General features: G+C 37.7%; 3 protein-coding genes across 4 annotated transcripts; all 3 read right to left on the reverse strand.

Annotated features, from left to right (window-relative positions):
• Positions 1-257: 257 nt before the first annotated feature.
• Positions 258-995, reverse strand: LOC115952154. Its single transcript, XM_031069231.1, has one exon. It carries the CDS (start codon positions 993-995, stop codon positions 258-260), a length of 738 nt encoding a protein of 245 aa, XP_030925091.1.
• Positions 996-2,777: 1,782 nt separating this feature from the next.
• On the reverse strand, positions 2,778-8,246 carry LOC115952440. 2 transcript variants are annotated; one of them, XM_031069612.1, is made up of 5 exons: positions 8,042-8,246; positions 6,859-7,066; positions 6,072-6,411; positions 4,302-5,240; positions 2,778-3,161 (listed from the first exon to the last, which is right to left on the reverse strand). In XM_031069612.1, exons 1-5 carry the CDS (start codon positions 8,131-8,133, stop codon positions 3,037-3,039), a joined length of 1,704 nt encoding a protein of 567 aa, XP_030925472.1. In that variant the 5' UTR covers positions 8,134-8,246; the 3' UTR covers positions 2,778-3,036. The 2 variants fall into 2 exon arrangements, with proteins under 2 accessions (XP_030925472.1, XP_030925473.1); XM_031069613.1 differs by having other exon boundaries at positions 6,859-7,055; positions 8,042-8,125.
• A 6,250-nt stretch (positions 8,247-14,496) lies between these two features.
• On the reverse strand, positions 14,497-15,729 carry LOC115952155. The gene has a single exon (XM_031069232.1). It carries the CDS (start codon positions 15,727-15,729, stop codon positions 14,497-14,499), a length of 1,233 nt encoding a protein of 410 aa, XP_030925092.1.
• Positions 15,730-21,015: the final 5,286 nt, after the last annotated feature.

Below are 21,015 nucleotides of genomic sequence, written 5' to 3' on the forward strand. Positions count from 1 at the left end.
ATTAGCAATGAGAATTGAATCAAGGATTTGTCTACCTCCCACAAAACTATTCTAAGATTCAGATATCAGTTGATCTAGCACCACTTTCAATCGATTAGCCAAAACCTTGGCCAAGATCTTATACAAGCTCCCCACTAAACTAATAGGTCTAAAATCTCGAATGCCAAAGGCATCATTCTTCTTAGGGATTAAAACTAAAAAGGTAGCATTTAGAGATTTCTCAAACTTACAGTGCTGATAAAACTCTTCAAAAACTACTAAAAAACTACTAAAACATCACTTTCTACCACTCTCCAACAGTGTTGGAAAAATGCCATAGAAAAGCCATTTGGACCTGGAGCTTTATCCCCTTCCATATTTCTAACCACTTGTATTATCTCGTCATTCTCAAACCTCCTCTCCATCCAACCCCTCTCCGCCTCCTCAATTTGATCAAACTCTAAACCTTCCACAAAACGTCTCCACTCTTCGGTCTTTTGATATAGAGTTTTATAAAATTGAACTACTTGAGCAGCCACTTCTGCTCCTTCCTCATAAATCACCCCATCCACTTCTAAGAAACTCATATGATTATGCCTTCTATGGGAGTTAGCCATCTTGTGGAAGAAATTAGTATTATGATCACCCTCCTTAATGCACAACATTCTCAATTTCTGTCTCCATGAGATCTCCTCTAGAGAAAGAAGATACTCTATTTGTGATCTCACTTCGTTTCTCTCAAACATCTCTGTTTCAGTGAGTCCAAGAGCCCCATCCTTAGCGTCTAGCGTCGCTAAAGCCCCCAATAATTCTTTCTTCTTGCAGTCAACATTACCGAATTCTTGGCGATTCCACTGAATAATGTCTTCTTTCAAAGTTTTCAATTTTTTAGCGAACACATAACTAGATGTACCTGAGAAAGAATGATGATTCCACCATGAATCAACTTTATCAACAAAACCATCCATTTTCAACCACATATTCTCAAACCGGAAGGGACTTTTCCCCCTCACCATACCCCCTGCCTCCAAAAGAATTGGGAAATAATCTGAAATAGGTTATGGTATAATCCACTGGATCACATCCGGAAAGTGTTGCTCCCAATCATGTGACACCAGAGCTCTATCAATCCTAGACATGGATGGCTGGTTCGTACCACTGGACCATGTATAACTCCCTCCCTCCAAAGGCAAGTCTATCAAATTATGGTCCTCGATAAATTCAGAAAACTTTTCCATAGCCAAGGTAAGTCGAGATCCACCCCTCCGTTCACTAGGAAAGTGGAAAACATTAAAATCCCCAAAACAACACCAGGGAACATTCCAGTACTGCTGAATACCAACCAACTCATCCCACATATAACCCCTCAAATTGTTGTCATTTGGGCCATACCCCCCTGAACAAGCCCAAATAAAACCATCCTCCACCCCTTTCCATTGAACCGACACCGAGAACGAACCCACCAGAACCTCTAACTTTTCTAAAACCCTTCTATCCCACATAATCAAGACTCCCCCAGCCGTCTGATCAGCATCTAGAACTGCCAAATCCACATATGTACAGCTCCACAAACTGCAAACCATCTGTCTATCAATGCCGACAAGTTTTGTTTCTTTAAGCTAGATAACATCACACTTCCATTCCCGTAACAAATTTCTGACAACCAAACGTTTTTGTGAGTCATTTAATCCTCTAACATTCCAAGAAATCATTTTCAACTTCATTAATACTAACAATTCCCCACAACTACTTCTACTACACTACCAACACCCTATCGCCCATCATAATTAACCGAGGAAATTAAATTCCTTAACTCTCTTTTCCCTTTACCCTTTGAGGAGGCTGCCTTTTGGTTAGCCTCTGCTTTCTTCCGTCGTTCAATAACTACCTCCATCTCCCTTTCTAGCCTTTGACACTCGGTCCTTTTATCATAAGATTTGAAATGTTACTCCTAGTTTCCCTAGGAAGGGTATATGGAAAGTAAAGGTTCCTAAAAGGGTGGCATTTTTTATGTGGACAGCAGACCATGGCCAGATTCTCACTTTAGATACTCTTATGCTTCATGGTTGCCCCTTGGCAAATCGTTGTTGTATGTGCTGTTATAACGAGAAATCTGTGGATCATCTTCTTATTTCCTGTTCATTAGCTCGTTCTATGTGGATGCATATGATTTAGTTGTTTGGGATTGATTGGGTCATGCCATGTTCAGTTGTAGACTTACTTTATTGTTGGCACCATTAGCTTGGGAAATATAATTCCGATATTTGGAATTTGGTACCATGCTGTTTGAAGTGGGCTATTTAGACTAAAGGTAATCAGTGTTCTTTTGAGGATATTGAGAAATCAATGGCTCAATTGTTAGATTTGTGCTTGTGGACTCTCTTTGATTGATCTCAGTGTTAGGGTCTTTCGGATTGTTCTACTATTATTGATTTTCTTTTGTCTCTTAGAATAGGATGTTGATTCCTTTATTTCTTTTTGTCATTGTGGTTTTTTGTTCACTACCGTGAACTCTTTGTATCTTTTTTTCTCTTCTAGTAATAGTATTACTTTCTTACCTATCAAAAAAAAAAACTCTTACTATTGTAAATTTGTTTGGAAAATGACATTGACCTTTTTGGGGCTACAAAACTAACCTCAAGTTAGAATCATATAGCCCTCAGGCAGTATTTTGTCTTTTTTCTTTTTCCCCTTGTTTTTTTCTGTAAGGAATAGTGTCGTTCAATTGTCTACTTCCGTTTAAAGCTCATTCTGCACAGCATAATAAAAGAAGAAGAAGAGGGAAAAGCACAAACAGATGGCTAGAAGAGTCCATGTGTTAAAATTTTACTTGATATATTCACCTCAATCATCCACTTCATGGAAATATTCTTCATGATCCCCGTACAAACAAGCCTAGCTTGTCAAAGTCCCATATAATATCCTGGTCCTCCCTTTCTTACTAGAGAATATGTAAAGCAAGACAGCATCAAAAGAAGACAAGTATTACCACTAACCAGTTCTGCTATTGCTGTATTGCTGGAACTTCTATTTTGCACTATTCTGATGAAGGATCTGCTAACGCTTGCCTTGTGAGCGAGTCCGAGGGAGATAGCGTAGTCTGGGAGAAAACCGTGGCGGCTCTTGCTTCTTGGAAGAAGTTGACTTCCTCTTCTGGCCTTGACTATTGCCTGAATCTTTGCCTGCAATATTGTACTACATATGAAATCGTTGTGAAGTTTAAAACAAAAATATTCTTAAAGAGAGAAAAACTCTTAGTTTAGTATAGTTGCTATAAGCTGTTTCTAAGTTACACAAGCATTAAGGCTGAATCTAGCTTGGGTGGAAAAGCCGGGTGGCAGTATATCCCACACCCCCAGGAAGGGCTCAAATTATCCCTTGTCTTAATGGTGCCTCAGAGAGCCTTGCTCATGGGCAATGCTATCATATTGTCCAAACAAATAAGCATAAATAAATGCACCACTCACCCAGAATATAGTCAACAAGATGGGTATGTGTGACCGATGGTTTAGTGCTACATCCTCAACTTTGGCACAATCAGATGTGCATCATCCAACCAGTTTTTACTTCTTTTTGGAAATTACACAGTAAAATTTTATCAAGGTTAAACACAGATTGGTTGAATTGCACTAGAAATAAACTGTGACTTAGTGGATCCTAGACCACTTAACGTAAATCATGAGTTGATATATATCACCCATGAAGCCAACTATTACTCTAGCTTGAATCAACAATAGCAATACACAGAAAACTAGTAGCAAAATGCAGCAACATAAATCTGGTGCAGGGGAAATTTAAAGCATAAAATTGAATCAGATTTATGACAGGATGGGAAGTATATTACAAGTTTGGAAGCTACTTGTAACAAAAATGTGGTTAGAAGATCAGAAATAAGCAGGTAAATATTCAAGATTTGACTTGGGATACTAGGAGGAGGAAAAATGCATACTAGAGAAGCAAGTCCAGTCAGCCACAAAATATTCTTATTCAAGATCATTGACCTGTAGTACTTTCCACAACAAAAATTGGGTTACTTGTACCTAAACTAAAAATTGGTATAATTGGTTAGTAATATTCAGAGTGTTCTAAAAATACTTCTTGGCTATGTCTTGAAGATACTAAAGGGCATTGGAAGCCCAGAATGTAACTGAAGTAATGAGAATAAATTTGCAGATGTTTTTGCAAATATTAGAAACATAAAAACAAAACTTGTATAACAGATGTGTAGCAATTGGGATCAGGGTTGGATAATTAGAATTGTCAAAGTTGGATGTGAAAAACAAAAACAATAATAGACCACACTTTGAGTTCGTTTACATAACCTTCACTTTGCTGAGTGGTTTTGACTTCACAGGAACTCTGCCTTTTATTTCTTTCCTCATCAGGGATATTAATCTCAGCATCAAGCAGTGAAGAGTTTGCTTTCTTCTTTTTTGATACAGCACTGCTTTTTTTAGAAACATTGCTCTCAGGAACAGAGAGACTTCCTTCAGGGGAACATGACTCTTTATTATGACTTGACTGTTTCTCTTCCAACACTTGTTTGACCTCCATAACCACGTTTTTCGTTTCTTCACTAACTGTAGAACGAGTAAACCTTCTCTTGTTGATTGTAGCCGTTAACTTCATTTCTTCAGAACAAGTCTCTATTTGAAAACCCTCATTTTGCATTACTGTAACTTTCTGAACTGCTGAACGAGTTATTCTAGCAGCTTTAGTAGGCTGGCTAACATTCCTCTCTCTTTTTGAACATTTTAAAGTCACTTCAGAATTAGTGAGTTCTGATTCTTTTTTGCCACTCTTATTGACCTTGGTTGTTATTCCAGAAGATAAATCCACTAGTTGAGACATACTTTCAGTTGAGATGAGTGGATTTCCCACTTTGTCAGAGGCTGAAGTGACAGGAATGGAAGCATCTAATATTTCTGAGGAAACTTTATCCTTCATAGGCATGTCAATTAAGCCAGAGGAATTGAACATTTTAGTCCCATCCAGAGCAATACGCATGTGATTAGTTGACATTAATGAGGCCAGAGCTGCACGAGCAGCAAGAGGACTGAGATGGGACCTGTTTTCTGGAAGCTCTTCTTGGATGGAAGCAGCAGCTGATGGTTGATCCTTGACTTGCAAATCTATTGGCAGTTTACTTGAATTCTGTGTTGACCTATTCAACTGATTCTGACCATGAGGAGCTTGAGCATGTGAAATGCTTACTTCACATACTGAAACAGCGTTGGGTTGTATATGTCCCTTGTTATCAACTGCATTCACAAGAAGGAACATAAATGACATTTGCAACATCTTATAACATTAAATAGGATAAGGTAGAACTCTTTTATCATCTTATATTAGAAGGCGTGCCTTGCAAGCACAGCTTAATACCTGAGCTTTTGTATTGCTGTTCGCTTAGTTAAGCCTTCAAAGCCTCATTGTTGATTTTAACATCATTTTCATCAGAAATGAAAAATAGAAGAAAAAAAAAAATCTAGGGTAGCTAAGGTGTAAAGAAATGTGTGAGGCAAGCTATATTAATATTTCCATACCAAGAAGAAAGAGTAACATCATACAAAAACATGTTATAAATATAAATAAATAATATATATATATATATATATCACATCTAAAACAGATAGTACAGACTCATTTGACCATCATTACTTTACGGCATGGACTATATACTTAGTGATGCCTATATGCTTGAAGGTATAAAGGTGTGGCATTTCTGTTGCAATACTTTTTTTTTTTTTTTTGGATAGGTAGATAGCGGGGGAGGTGGGGTTCGAATTAAAGACATTAGACACCATAAGGATGCCAATACCATTGAGCTATCACTTGAACCCCTCTGTTGCAATACTTAAGAAGGGTGTTTTAGGTTTGAGGCTTTAGATGCAAGATAGTATCTTGAGCAAATGCACCAACAGAGTCTTCACCCAATACACCAACAACCTCCCACTGTCTCACAACCCCCCTCCCCCACCTCTTTAAAAATAAAAATAAGAGAGAGAGAGAGAGAGAGAATGGAATTAGAAGGAAAACTGCAACAAGATGCTTGAATTGATCAAATTGTTAAAGTAGTCATGTAGCATGCCCACCTTTAATCTCTAATAAAATGTCTTTTGACATTTTCTCCTTGGATTCAGCAGCTGAATTGCTGATATCTTCTATCTGCTTTTCTAGCAATTTATTGATGTCCATTTCACCATCAGTTTCTTCGAGCACAGTCGGAAAAAGAGATGCACAGGATGAGCGCATCTGTTTTACTGATTTCAAGAAAACGGCAACAGCTGGATGGTCATTTATGCTTTTAGTTGCTAGTTTCATGATTGAATTAGATGGGACAGTGAAGGCTTCTCCTTCCAGATCTTGGTGAAGCCATTTGATAGTGAAAGTGCATCTACAATAAATCTTCTTTGAGTGTCGTACTCTCACTACCTGATAATTATTATTTGTTGGGATGTGAACAGAATTAGAAAAAAGCATTTCTAAAAATTATGCATCTCACATTTAAAAATAACAAAAACTTCAATACACACACAGAAACCTGCACTGTATTTCACATAGTTGACTCTTTCCTTTCTTCTTTGGTGAAATGGGTGGTCTTCTATTATATACTACAATATTTCCAAATCCCACTTGAAACTATGAACCCATTCTTGTCAATGAGCTCTAGCTAAAACAACATCTTTTAAGAGCAAAGTGGAGGGTAAGATCATAGGTCCAAGACTCACCAGTTGCATGTTAATTTACCAATCCAAAAAGGAAAAAGCTATCAACCAGTTCTTGTTGGTCCACTCTTTATGGATCCCACTCTCCTACTGTCAACAAAAGAGATCCTTACTATTTTTCCATGCAATTACCCTAGAAGGAGAGGAAATGTACCTTTTCCACCTTGGCATCATAGAAGCGGCTCTTAAATTGTGATTTATGGGTGGCAAGAACATGATCTCCTTCTTCAATGTGCGTGCAGTCATCACCTTGAAGAGGAGTAGAACGGGAGCGGAGACATGTAAGAGCTTCCTCATCCTGCAATAGCATATCCTCCAACTCTTGGCTCCCAAACTCTATAAGAAGACCATCTTCAGCAGAGCTGAGCGCACAATCAGGAAGCATACTCAAACATTTTGTCTGAATATCTAAGTTGGTGAACTTTTGAAATTGATTGTAATAAAGGAAATGCAAATAACAGGCTTAAGGTAACTTTTGCACTAAAGCTTTTTATGGTGTTACGATTATTCTCCCTCCCAAATCTTTCCAGTTCAGCGAGGAACTCTAAACCATGTTAAATATTCATCAAGTCCTCCCTACATATTCTCACTGAATATCCCACTCCTTCCAAACAAAAAATGTACTCTTTTTCCAAGAGCCTTGTAGCTCAGGTTGAGCTGCTCAATTGGTGTTTTTGACGAAGATGTCCACGGTTCAAATCCCCGCACCCCCAACTATCGAATTATCCACAAAAAAAAAAATGTACTCATTTTTATTTTATTTCCTTTCTTTCGTTCCAATTTAAGGTCTGTTGTCATCAGAAAGTAAAGAAATTGAGGAAAACATAAACAGGAAAATAAATAGATCAAAACTCATTCTATTCACTTCAGATATGGTACAAAAATAAATGAAAAACTCATAAAAAAAAAAGTTAAATAAATAGATAATATTGTCCATGTTATAAAGAAGTAGAGATTTTTACTCTAGCATCTTTTAGATACACACATTAACTCACAATGATCACACATTTTAGTCATAACAAAGTTTCCTTATATATATCTACTATCCTCTTTTGTTGATCAAAAACAAAATTTAAAAATGCAGTCATATATTTTACACCCAAAAAAATCATCAATGCAGAGAAAAACGAAACCCACAAACACCCACACATATAACTAAAAATACAATCACTTTACTTACATAAAAAATAAAACCCACATAACTAAAATCAATCACTAACAATAATTTCTATTTTTGGGTATCCTAAACTGATCAACTTTTTTATTTTTGGGAGATGCCCATGACCACAAAACAAAGGAAATAAAATAATAAAAAGCGATGAGTATTTTGGTCTCACCTAAAAGAGACCTGGCAAGGGTGCCATGATGAGTCTTCCTTGCTCATGGCCTCGAGTTCTAAGGCACACTCTGCCTCACTGATTGTTCCCATTTTGAGTGAGTTCAGATTAGAGAGTGGCTTTGGGGTATAGATGAAGTTATGTTGGGGAAGGGAAACCAGTACTGAAGTTAATAGTCTTCCGAGTTCCGAGATGCCGCAGACCAAGTGAAAATAAATAAATAAAAAAGGTAAAATTAGCAAATTAGAAATTACCTATGGAATGAAATTTTGACCATTATCTTTTATCTATTTTTTAGTTGAAGAGATTTCCAAAATTTCTAAAGTCAACTACAATTTTATTTTAACAACATGGTAAATAAATTAATAAATAAATTTCATAATTATTTTTTTCTAATAAAAATTTGCAATTACTTTTTTTTTTTTTTTTGTAATTGATGATAATACTTGTATATCAAAATTTGTATTATCTCTAATATCTATGAGTACCACAAAGGTCAAATGAGTTTGGTGTGATGACTTAACCAAAATATCTTATCTCTATATGAGTGTTTGGTAGCTTGTTTTATTAAGAAATAAAACACAATGTACACACAAATTTTGTAAGAAAAAAAAATCACACGGTCACGAAATAGTGTAACAAATTATCAATTTATATTTATTTATATGAAAGTGGATACAATCTGTGTATAACTCTTTACAATGAAATAATACAATAAATTCTTTTCATTTGATCTCCAAGAAGTTTTACGATCCAAAGGGCTTTGAAACTTGATCTTGAATCGTGCCTTGTTGTTACCAAGTTGGATATTTTATTAGATGTATTTGATTTGAAGTCGAGGATTGTTGGCTTGATTTCGAACCAAATCAAATGAACTTGAATAAAATCCTTACTTTGATCTGAAGAAGTAGGAATGAGCCTTGATTTTGAGGGAGTAAGTTTTGAACTTAAAGATAACTCTCTATTTTAGCCAAATGTCAATAAGGTTTTCTCTCTAAAGTTTATCACTTTATCTTATATGAGAAGTCTCTATTTCTAGGCAACTCAATGGTCTTTGATTTGCCAAAGGCCTTGTAACTGAATTGGCACCTCCCCACGCACAAAGTGTTTGGGAGTCTAGGAGGGAAAGAGTTCGAGATGCGGGATTAGCAACATGTTGTAATTATTTCTCAAAAAAAAAAAAATAGTCTTTGTTTTGAAATTTTCTCTCATCGTTTATTAAGAGTTAATTATAAATTTTGAATTAAACTTTTATCTTGCATTTAATAAGAACTTTTTATGTGCATCTTTTTCTTCTAATGTTGCCACATGGCTTTCTTTATTTGAAATTGCCACCTAGCTTGGACACATGTCATTTTAATATGAGTCGTGGTAACTCAAAAACTTGACATGTGGCTTGATTTTATTTGTTCATTGTTGACTCATCATAAATTGAAAATTAATTTGATCATGATCAATCGAAAGGTTATAAATCTATCAAAAAAAATTTATGTCTACACACATCTTTATTCTCTTAAAAATTCAAGTTACAAGATAAAAAGAAAAATACAAATTACAATATTTTATTTCCTTGTAACAATCTAAGGAAAAAACACATGGCTATAATTCCGAGTTTAAAATGTAAAAATTACATTGGAAAAGCAAAGCCTTGAAGCCTTGAACTATTAATCCAAGGGCGGATGCTAGGTTACGAGATGCAAATGTGTTGGGTACCTACCTCATCCGACCTAAATCAGTCTTTTAGGAATTAATGTACATCTTCATGTCATGCATTATGCAACTCGTCTAAATAGAAAATTAAACACAATAGATCATTTACGTTATCATTCTTTTTTTCTGTTAGAATTATTTATGTGATCATTCAATTAGTCAATGACAAAATAGTTTTCCCATCATTTAAAACAGAAAAATAAGATTTGATAATGTTTACCATTTTATATCATTGTAATCAAATTCGGATTGCCACATCAGTGTCACAAAGGTCTTTTGATCTTTCTTTGTTTTGCAACATTCCATCAGGCTGAGTTCGTCCAAATCTTCTCGACACTGCAACAACTTTTATTGATACAACACTGCAACAACTGATCCTTCAAATTACATGCCAAAATTTTTTTGGTTTAAAGTCGATACAATAATGTAATAAAATGCATCAAACAAAATCCTGAAGATAATAATTGTTTTTGAGATTTTGATTAGCTATCTTGTAAAAAATGATAATTGGTTGGAATTTGAAAACTTTAAATATGTTAGATGATAATCTCATCATCAAATGGTTTGAAAAATGATTTGAAACCTATAATTATCCTCAAATGGACTTAAAAAATTAAGCAAAAATCAAACGAATTTCAAAATTGGAAGTTTGAACCAAAATCAAACACCTAAACAAACTTCCACTCAAACATCCAATAAAAGGGTAGGGTCTTAGAGTTCCACAACCAACGTCGACGAGTTGGGTGGCCATTCTCCTTCTCCAAAACCCAAGCCACCCAATCCAACTAACTAAGCCCTTGAAAGAGGCCAAAGCTACCCAGATCCAGTGAAAACAAAGTGGTTTTCGCTTAGATCCGGTGAAGATCTTGTGATTTTTGGTGAAAATATTCTCATTTTCATACAAATCCGACTATGATCTAGTGGGTTTTACTCAAATACGACTCAAATCCAATGGGCTTTACTCAAATCTAGCAAAGATCTTGTGTTTTTTTGCTCATATTTGGTGGGTTTTGCTCAAATCCAACGAAGATCCGATGTTTTTTTGCTTAGATCCAGTGGGTTTTGCACAAATCCAACGAAGATTTAATGCAAAATACAAATCGCCATTGAAAGGAACCTCTGGCAGCATCTTCATCAACTTCGACTAACTCGACCACCGAACAACCGAGTTTGATTTGACTTGACCAGTGGGTTTTCACGGTCAACAGTAAGTCATCTTGCTGGAAACTTGATGTCATCAAGTCGGTTGTGGGTATTGACTTGTGGACACCCCTATACAAGGGGGTGGGAGAGAAATTTAAATATTCTAATCCATATTCCTCCATAAAATCAAAAAGAAACCATCAAAAAGGGGATCTTGTCTCGGCTTTAAGCATTCAATTTTGTGTTTAAGAGAAATTATCGTAGATAGAAATTGGGTTGCTTTAATGCAACACCGCTTTTTGTAAGGGCACAACTAGAGATTGAGTGTCCCTTGCTTCCAACCTTCCAATCACCATTTTCACATCATATAGACCTCCATAATCCCCCCCCCCCCCCGGGGGCGAACATTGTAGACTATTTAACGTCCTAAACACTTTCTTATTCGACTCCAAAAGTTTAGGACTAAAAGCGCACAATGAGTAAATTTTAGAGAAATAAAACAAATTGAAATAAAATAAAAACAAAAGTAGGGTAAAATAGTCATTGTAAAGAATATCTTAAATCCATGATTTTAAAAATCAGTATGGTCAAAGAATGAGAAAAGCTCTCGATTTTTATTGGTTTTGGCCCTAATTAAGGACCAATTTTCGATTGAACCGGTTGGTCCAATTTGATTTTTAAAATTATGCTTAAATATATCTAACACCATACCCCATATTTTATTCATTCATATATATATATATATATATATTTGATCAAAAGGAATTTCATTAAAAGACTAACGAGAAAACAAAGGATCAGGATAGCGCCTGTTTACAGCCATTCCCTGGCAATCAACCGCAACAAGAGGCAGCAAGTCCACAGGCGGACAAGAATAAGAAATGAAATCAACTGCTTGACAGCTACCTAAATAAGCTAAGCGATCAGCACATCTATTAGCTTCATGATAGATATGCTTAATACAAATATGAGAAATCTGAGCAGCAAGATGTCTACAATCATCAAAAAGCGAGGAGACTATAGTATTAGCATAAGAAGGATTCTGAAGAGCATCAACCAGAGCTTTGGCATCAAGTTCAACCATGACAGCATTAAGATTAAGTTGATTACACAGGAGGAGACCATCACGCAAAGCCCAAGTTTCAGCTAGGAAGCTGTCCGTTTTACCAATTTTTCTAGTGAAACCCATGATCCAGCTGCCTCGATCATCTCTAATTAACCCTCCTCCTCCAGCAGTCCCTGCTGTAATATCCGCTGACCCATCGGTATTGAGCTTGACCCATCTAGTGTTTGGCTTTTCCCATTTGATTTGTCTAATAATCATTCGGCTACTGCATCTTGGCTGGATAACACAATGAACAAACTCCATTGCTTGTCTAAGAATCAAAATGGAGATATTTGGGTTAACTTTTTTGTTATTGAAGACAACTTGATTCCTCTGCTTCCATAGAGACCATATGGCAAAAGAGAAAAAGGAGTGCCAGGGAATTCCTTTGACAAGGTGAGAAGACTTACAGTTAGAAGACAGCCAAAGATTTAAATCTTGAGAGAAGAAATTAGGATTGCAGCTATGAGACCCCAGCTGTTGCCACACCGGCTTCACAAGGCGACAGTCACGAAGGGCATGGGAGATAGATTCAGGTTGCTCTAAGCATAAGGGACAAGAAATGTCTAAAGAGATACCTCTTTTTGCTAAGCACTCCTTAACACCAATGCTATTGTGCATACACCTCCAAATGAACATTTGGATTCTAGGCAAGGCTTTGAGATTCCAAATCCAAGAACCCGAGAAGGAGTCAGCTTCCATTTGATCTGTGGCAAGCAGATAAGCACTCTTCATATCAAAACTTCCTTTAGCAGAGAACTTCCAAGCCAGTTTATCACTACTTCTAGCAATTATCGGCATAGGAACCGCTTGAATGTCAGCTTTAATTCCTGGGGGAATGTCAAAAGGGATGGCAGCCTAATTCCACCCATAAGGAGCACGAAGATCCTTCAAAGTAAGACTGGCCGAACCTTGAGGGAGGGGGCCTTGAATGTTAGATCTGATGGTACCGCTATTAAGCCAACAATCCTCCTAAAAATTGATATTACTCTCATAGCCTGGCACCCATTTAACCCCTCTTTTGAAGATAGCTTCCCCTTTTTTTAACCCCTTCCAAGTAGAGGAGCTAGGAAGCCTTGACTCATTTCTAGAATTTGTCTGCTGCCTAGAGCCATATTTGAATCTGAGGACTTTGGCCCAATGCGCTTCCTTCTCAATATGAAATCTCCAGTTGAGTTTAGCTAGGAGAGCCGTGTTTCTCCCTCTTGCAGATTGAAGCCCCAAACCACCTAATTCTTTGGCCTTGGTTACTGTGTTCCAGTTAACCCAATGCATTTTCTTTTTGTGATCTGAAGTTAACCCAATGCATTTTCTTTTTGTGATCTGAAGACCCCCACAGGAAATTTCTATTGACTCTGTCTATTCCGCTAAGAATTTTGTTGGGTAACAAATTACTTTGCATAACATAGCTCGGGATAGCTGAAGTCGAAGCTTGAATAAGAACCATTATACCTGCCATAGAGAGCATGTTGGCCTTCCAACCAGCAAGCTTCTTTTTAACCCTGTCCAAAATGGCTCCAAAATCATGCCTTTGTCTCCCTGGATGCTTTAAAGGAAACCCCAAATATTTGCCGAGATTGGTGGTTGCACTGAAGCCCAACAAGCTAGATAAAACATCTCTTTAATCCACGTCAACATTGGGAGAAAAGAAAACACGGGACTTTGCTTCACTAACTTTTTGCCCAGATTTAATACAAAATTCTTGGAGCACAGAACTGATAATAGTACAATTTTCTGGAGTTGCACTGGCAAAAAGAACCAGATCATCTACAAAGAAGAGATGGGAGAAAGCTGGACCACTTCGGGAAGCTTTAACAGGGGTCCATAACTTAGCAGCACATTTTTCCTCAATTAGGTGGCCAAGAAACTCCATGCACAATATGAAAAGGTAGGGAGAGAGGGGGTCGCCTTGCCTAATACCTCTCGAGGGAAGGAAAGGATCGAGACTGCCACCATTCAAGAGAAGGGAAGTGGACACTGAGGAAACGCAGCTCATGATAAGCTTAATGAGGTTCTCCGGGAAATTAAATAAAGTGAGCATCTCTCTGATAAAGCTCCATTCAATTCTGTCATAGGCTTTTTCTAGATCAATCTTGATGGCCATGGTCCCTCTACTACCTTTGGTTCTACCAATGGTGTGGATTAATTCTTGGACAATGATAGCATTATCAACACCTCTCCTGCCTGGAACAAAAGCAGTTTGGTAAGGGGAGACAAGCTTGTCCAAGTAAGGTCTGATCCTGGAAACTAAAATCTTGGTGATGATTTTGTAAACTGAATTACATAAGCTGATTGGTCAGTAGTTCCCAATAGTTTCCGGGCCTTGAATCTTGGGAATGAGAACAATATGAGTGTTATTGAGATACTCGAGAACTTTCCTATCTAAGAAAACTTTTTTGACCTCTTTCCTCACTGAATCCCCAACTAAGAGCCAAAACCTTTGAAAGAACCCAGCATGTAGCCCATCCGGACCCGGGGCCTTGTAAGGTTTCATGGCCTAGAGAGCCTCCTTGATTTCTTCAGTAGAAACCATGGTATCAATTAGCTGTTTTTCCTCCTCTGACAGCTGAACATGCCAATGACTCAAACCAGGGGGGTTCCAAGAGACGGACTCTTGGGAAGTAGTGTATAAATTCCGGAAACCAGCCCTAAAATACTCCATAACCTCCCTTTCCTCAGTAATCCACAACTCCCTCTCATCTTTGACTGCCGCAATGTGATTTCTTTTTCTCCGAGCAAGGGTAGAAACATGATAGAAAGAGGTGTTTCTGTCCCCATGGATCATCCAATTCAGCCTAGACTTCAATAACCAGAGGTCACGCTCTTGATCCAGAATATTTTCCAACTCACCAAGAAGCTGGTTCTCAAGACAAACAAGAGAAGGGCTAGGATTGATGGATAAAGCCTTCTGGGTCCCATGAATTCTAGCCAAAATCCTTATCTTTTTCTGATGAATGTTCCCAAAGTGGTTTCTATTCCACGCTGCTACATCCTTAGAGAAGTGATCAATGGACTCCTCTAACTCCCTATTACCATTCCAAGCATTGGACACAATAGTGGGAAAGGATATGTCGGAGAGCCAAAATTCTTGAAATCTAAACGACCTATTGAGCTTGACTATACTGGCTAGAAGAGCTTCCATGAGAACAGGGCAGTGGTCAGAGTGACACCTAGGGAGATGAGTTACTCTGGCATTAGGATACATGACGCACCACTCTGGGTTCATGAAAAATTTGTCAATCCTTTCAAGAATCAAGTTACTACAGTCTCTCTTGTTGGTCCAAGTATATCTAGGACCCGAAAAACCCATATCCACCATACTACATCTATCAATACAATCTTTAAAAGCCAGAGAACGATTGATGCTAACACCTCTACCCCCATATTTGTCCTCATCAACTAGCGGCTCATTAAAATCTCCAGCCATAACCCACGGCAACTTATGTATTTCTGCAACTTTAGCTAAATTTTCCCACAAAATATTTCTTTCCTCACTCCTAGGACTAGTATAGATAGCAGAAAATAACCAAGTGAGTCTAGTGTTTCGTACCTGAACTTCAATGTGAATTTCCTGCTCTGTCTTCGCAAGTAACTCCACCTCCACAAAATCAGAATTCCACAGAAGCCACAGCCCTCCAGAGTACCCGATGGTGTTTGTGTGAATGGCACCATCAAAAGGCAACCTATCAGTAATTGCCTTAGCTCTATCACCTCCCAATTTTGTCTCCATAACCACAAAGATAGCTGGATTATACTCATGGACTAGACTACGGATATGTCCCTAAAAATTAGGCTTTAAGGCACCTCTACTGTTCCAGATAACAAAATTCATGATGGATAATAGGAGAAACAAACTGGAAACTTTAGAGGAAAGGGGCGGCACCACCTCCCTCATCGGACACCATATGGTCAACAGCAAGACTACCATCATCGGACACCATCTGCTCACCGGCAAGACTTCTATCTTCGCAATCCACACACTGAGTTGGGAATTGAACTCCCTCATCTGGCACCATATGCTCATCGGCATGGCAACTCTCTCCGACAACCTGAGCACAAAATCTTCCATCATTCTCGCTAGCAGCTGGCTGGTCGAACTCAGCAGTGGCTGCCGCCGAGAATTCAAAGGCGACTTGGTTGAGCTGGATGGGTTCAGACCGAGTACCAGGCGAGAGGGTTAGAGGCTGGGAGCTGCTTTCCTTATCTGAACCGGCTTCACCTAAAGGTGCGGCGCACTTGAGTGTTGAACCAGTGGCTAATTTTCTGGCCAAATGCTTTTTGTTTTTCACTGAGGAGGGTTGAGGTAAGTCTACACGGATGGATGGGCTTGGGTTGTTATTGAAAGATAAGCTAGTCACTGCCTCCTTAAAACTGTCCACAAATGATCTGGCCAAATTTGGGCTTGAAATGGGCCTAGCCTTTATAGTAAAAGCGCCAAGAGTTTTAGCAGCCCAGGGTTTCGCTTCCTTCTTGAATCCGGGCCCAGACTTAGGCTTAGTACTCCTACGTGGCTCACTAATGCTGGATGCAGGACCACTAACGGGCATGTTCTTCCTTTCCACAAACATAGGAGGCAGTTGGTTCGTGGCATTCCATGCCGAGCTGCCAGCATTCCCAGAATTGTACTTTGTCCTATTCTCTTTCAGTGCGTAGCGTTTCATGCTAACCATCATCCACGGCCTGTAGTACCCTTCCTCCTTTGTCGCCTCACATGCATTATGCTTGACAGTACCTTGCTTATTCTGCCGATCAGCACTTCCGTCCACACCGTCGCTGGTTTGGCTAGCCTGAGTTTTCTCCGTCGGGACTAAAGGCTCCTTACCCTTATCCTTGCGAATAGTATATGGGCAAGCTTCAACCTTGTGCCCAATTCTTTCACATGAAAAACACAGCTTTTGGATTCCCTCATAAGTCACCACCTGCTCAAAACGTCCAATAAGAATGCTGTTGACAATCGGTTTGTTGATGTCGATCTGGATACATATTCTAGCATATCTGCCGCGAGCCTCCACGGCTGTGTGTGAGTCAATCCTTAACACCTTGCCAACGTGTTCACTGATTTCCCTAAGAACCTCTGTCTCGTAAAGTTCGATGGGGAGTTCATTAAGCCTGATCCAAACAGCGATAAGAGAAACATTTGCTGAGGAAGGCTTGAAAAATGGCTCCCACGGTCTCAATGAGAGGAAATGGTCCCCAATGAACCACGACCCCCTTTTAATCACCCTCTCTTAGTCATCTTTGGCGAAGAATCTAACCAGGAAAAAGCCATAACTGAGGTCGATGCAGTCCATCCTACCCTCAGGTGACCATAGTTGTGCTAACCTGCTCTGCATATAGTTCAGTCCTACTACTTTCCCAACAAGTTTCACTATGATAGCCTTGGACCAAGGACCACGAATACGTTTCTTAGTTTCTCTAGAAAGCTTCATTCTCACCTGCCCCTCCCAGACTGAGTTGGAATCCTCACCATTCTCATCATCAGAATCTGAATCTTCTTCCATTTGGTCAGACAAGTCGAAAGCTTGTGCAAATGCACCTGGTATTTCCCCTACAAGCTTGTCTTTAAAAGACGGTTTGGCATTAGTACCGGTGGCTTGGTTATCCAGCGAGGGAGAGGAAGCCCGGAATCCACCGTTAAACTCCGCATGGTTGATGTCTTTTACCTTTTTGTTACTCCGGGGTAGCTCGGCTTCTTCCTCTCTTGAGAGCGTTCTTGGTTGCATGTTGAGGCCTTTTCACCACCTCTTCTCTCTTTCTCTCTCTCACCTTCACGCTTGACTCATTTTACAAAATATTCATTCATATATATAACTACTAGAACATTCTAAACTCTTTTACATCTAACTAGTTACTTATACCACTGGGCATCTTTGACTCAATAGTTACTCTACAAATATAAGTACTTATGAGGTGTAGAGGGCAGAGGCCAGGGTTTAAGTCTTCAAGAGGAAGCTTCACATACATTTACTTTTAAATTAAGTTAGAGTAGAATTTCTATCTTATATATATTATAATAATAATAATAATAATAATAATAATAATAATAATAATAATAATAAATCTAGTTACTTATTTTGAACAAATTATTAGACAATAGTAAAAAAAGGGGGTATAGTTCCTGCATGAGGTTAATTGTAATGACAATAATTAAAATAAGTAAATATATTAGTGTTGGTATTAATATCTGTTTCTGTTTCAAGGTTGCAGGAAAAAGGATAATAATATTTGTTACTTGGGTCTTGGTTGAAATGGAATTACATTTCTCTCAAAAATAAAGAAGAGTTTTGGTTGAAGTGATACTGAAGTGGGCCTTTCGGAACGGGGATGGAATGGGTTGGGTTTTACGTTCTCCACCGTTCAAGAAAATTGGGATATGCACTAGTTGTTTGAGGAATTATGGGCCTGTAGGGACAGAGTTCAATAGGCCATACCTTTGGTGAATTAGCTCACTTAAGTTTGAAATTGATGCCTCTGTTCTGTGCGTGTTTTTTGTGTCCTTTAATGGAAAATCCGGACTCTCACAACCATTTTTGAAAGACAGCCATTCATGATTTGAGGTAGCAGTTAGTAGTTACAAAGGAAAATGACCGAACACTAGTTACGCTACTCTGTCCAAATCCACTTAGCCAAGCAAGGAACCAATCAAACATCGGAATGGATAAGATGTCCTATTGAATCTTTCAATTTCCTCCAATTTTTATTTAGGTATAAGAGATGCGGCAATTAAAAATCATATAAATATCATGTGTTCCACGTCCTACTAAAAGTCTAAAATTGGGAGGAAATCAAAGGAGTCATTTTTCGAGATTTTTCAATTCACCAACAATAAGACATGTAGCAGTTAAAAATCAAATAAATATCACGTATTACACATTCCATTAAAAATGAGAGGGAATCAAAGTAACGAATTGGAAGGAGTTATTTTCCCCGGGATTTCTTAGTCCACCAACAACCACCTCTTGATTTAATTTTTCTTTTACCACATTCTTAGTTCTATTGCATTTGCATTTTTATTTAGCAAAAAAAAAAAAATCATTTTCTTTCTTTACCCCCAAATATGGGCCAGGATGAGCCCAATTCAATTGACCATAAAAGGCTAAAACAAAGGCCGATCGAGCTGAGAGAATAGAAGTCAAGTCGGCAACCCAGGCCTAAACGTTTTCACATGGTCCCCACAATGTTCGTTGCGTGGCCTATATTGCCAATATTTAGCGAGCAAGCCAGCAAAAGTAGCAAAGCAAAAGTCTTCGGTTGCGTTTGGATTGGGCGTTTTCTGCCCAATCCTGCGTTTGCATTTTTCCAAAACGTTTTTTTTTTTTTTTTTTTTTCACGCGTTTTGGGGCGTTTTGGGTGTTGCGGTTACTGTTTATGTACTGTTCAATGAACAGTAGTCGCAAACTTTGACTTTTCAAATTTTTTTTAACCAATCACAGCACATCGTGTACTGTTTACGGACCCACAAATTTTATTTTTCAGCAACTTTTTCATTAAAAATGGATCCCACGATACTATTCACACATTTAAAAATTATTTCGCTATAGTGTTTTTCAGTTTTCAATTTCAATTTTCAATTTTCAGCTGTATCTAAACGGACCCGAAGTCGTCTTCTCGTGCTTTTTCCTGAGGAAGATGCTATCACCAATCACAACTTGCAAATGTGTACAGCTGCATTATTCATCAAATGTGTACAGCTGCATTATTCATCTCAATACCCATTACGTCACACCCAATGACAGCCAACTTCTTCTCTGAATTTCCCCATTACTAGATTTCCATCTTAATCCCTCTCCTCCTCTGACGTGTCACATTTTTTGCTCAATACAGTCATTTTAATTTTTGAACTCTATTAAAATATATCAAAATCAATCATTGCCTTATTATTATTTTATAGCAAAGTTATTGCCTTATTCTTGAATCTTCCTACGGTCATTTTGTTAATGAGAGGGAAATTTTTTTAATGATAAGCTATACAAGTATGATCAGTTTGGTATTTGATGCAGGAAAGTACAGTTTTTGTTAACAAAAATTCTAGAACCGCATAAAATATTACAATTATTGTCACAACAGTCTATGTGACTGACTATGAATTGCCAACGTAGTATTGTTGACATATTTGAAATAGAATAACCATCTGTTTTGTATTGTATGCATTACATAGTGGGTATAAACTATAGAATCAAATAGAAAAATTCCTGGGATGATTCATGAATTTGAAATAGATCCATGGGAGTAAGGAGTTATTATTGAAAGATCTAAAACTGGAAATAAATCTTATAAATTTTATGAATATGGAATCATAATCTAAAAAAGAAAATATAATCATGATCTAAAAAAAACGCATCCATTAGAAACATAGTATAAAAAAATTAGATCGATTGATTCGTTCTAATTCATTGATTAAATCTTTTGGTATAAATATTGTAATGTAATAAAGAATAAATATTGGAAAAAGATGTGACTTCGCAAAAATGAATAGATATATATATATATATATATATATCTATTCTTTTAATAGTTTTCACAAAAAAAATGTATCCCCCCCTTGCCCTTGAAGGAAGGCTTTTTCTTTACTGAATCGTTTTCTATATTTTTATAGTTAGAATCAACGCTACATACCTATTCAAAAATAGAATATGAAATGACTCACTATTCACCCGGTTTTGAGGCCATAATCATTGTGTAGGAAAGTTGGCCGAGTGGTTGAAGGTGTAGCATTGGAACTGCTATGTAGGCTTTTATTTACCGAGGGTTCGAATCCCTCTCTTTTTGTACCTTTCAACCAATTCACCGATCTTATTGACAACAATGGATCAAAGCAAATAACAATAGATACCATTATTCCTTAGACCTTGAGGGAAAAAAAATTAATGTAGTACTTGGGCTATGTTTGATTGCCGTAAAACGTTTTCCGGAAAATATTTTCTAGTGTTTGGAAAATATAATTTCTGGAAAAGGAAAATATTTCTGTGTATTTGGTTGCATTTCAAAAAATTTTCCGGAAAATATTTTATAGTGT

This window comes from Quercus lobata, chromosome 7 (genome assembly GCF_001633185.2).
Source record: "Quercus lobata isolate SW786 chromosome 7, ValleyOak3.0 Primary Assembly, whole genome shotgun sequence".
NCBI lineage: Eukaryota > Viridiplantae > Streptophyta > Magnoliopsida > Fagales > Fagaceae > Quercus > Quercus lobata.

Bases quoted from the DNA above. Each gene is read 5' to 3' on its own strand.
- LOC115952440 (XM_031069612.1), bottom strand. From the start codon at position 8,133: ATGGGAACAATCAGTGAGGCAGAGTGTGCCTTAGAACTCGAGGCCATG. The intron at 6,412-6,858 runs GTACATTTCCTC...AATAATTATCAG, and splicing joins ATGATGCCAAGGTGGAAAAG to GTAGTGAGAGTACGACACTC. The intron at 5,241-6,071 runs GTGGGCATGCTA...TTGTGAATGCAG, and splicing joins CATTTTATTAGAGATTAAAG to TTGATAACAAGGGACATATA.
- LOC115952154 (XM_031069231.1), bottom strand. From the start codon at position 995: ATGGTGAGGGGGAAAAGTCCCTTCCGGTTTGAGAATATGTGGTTGAAA.
- LOC115952155 (XM_031069232.1), bottom strand. From the start codon at position 15,729: ATGGAGACAAAATTGGGAGGTGATAGAGCTAAGGCAATTACTGATAGG.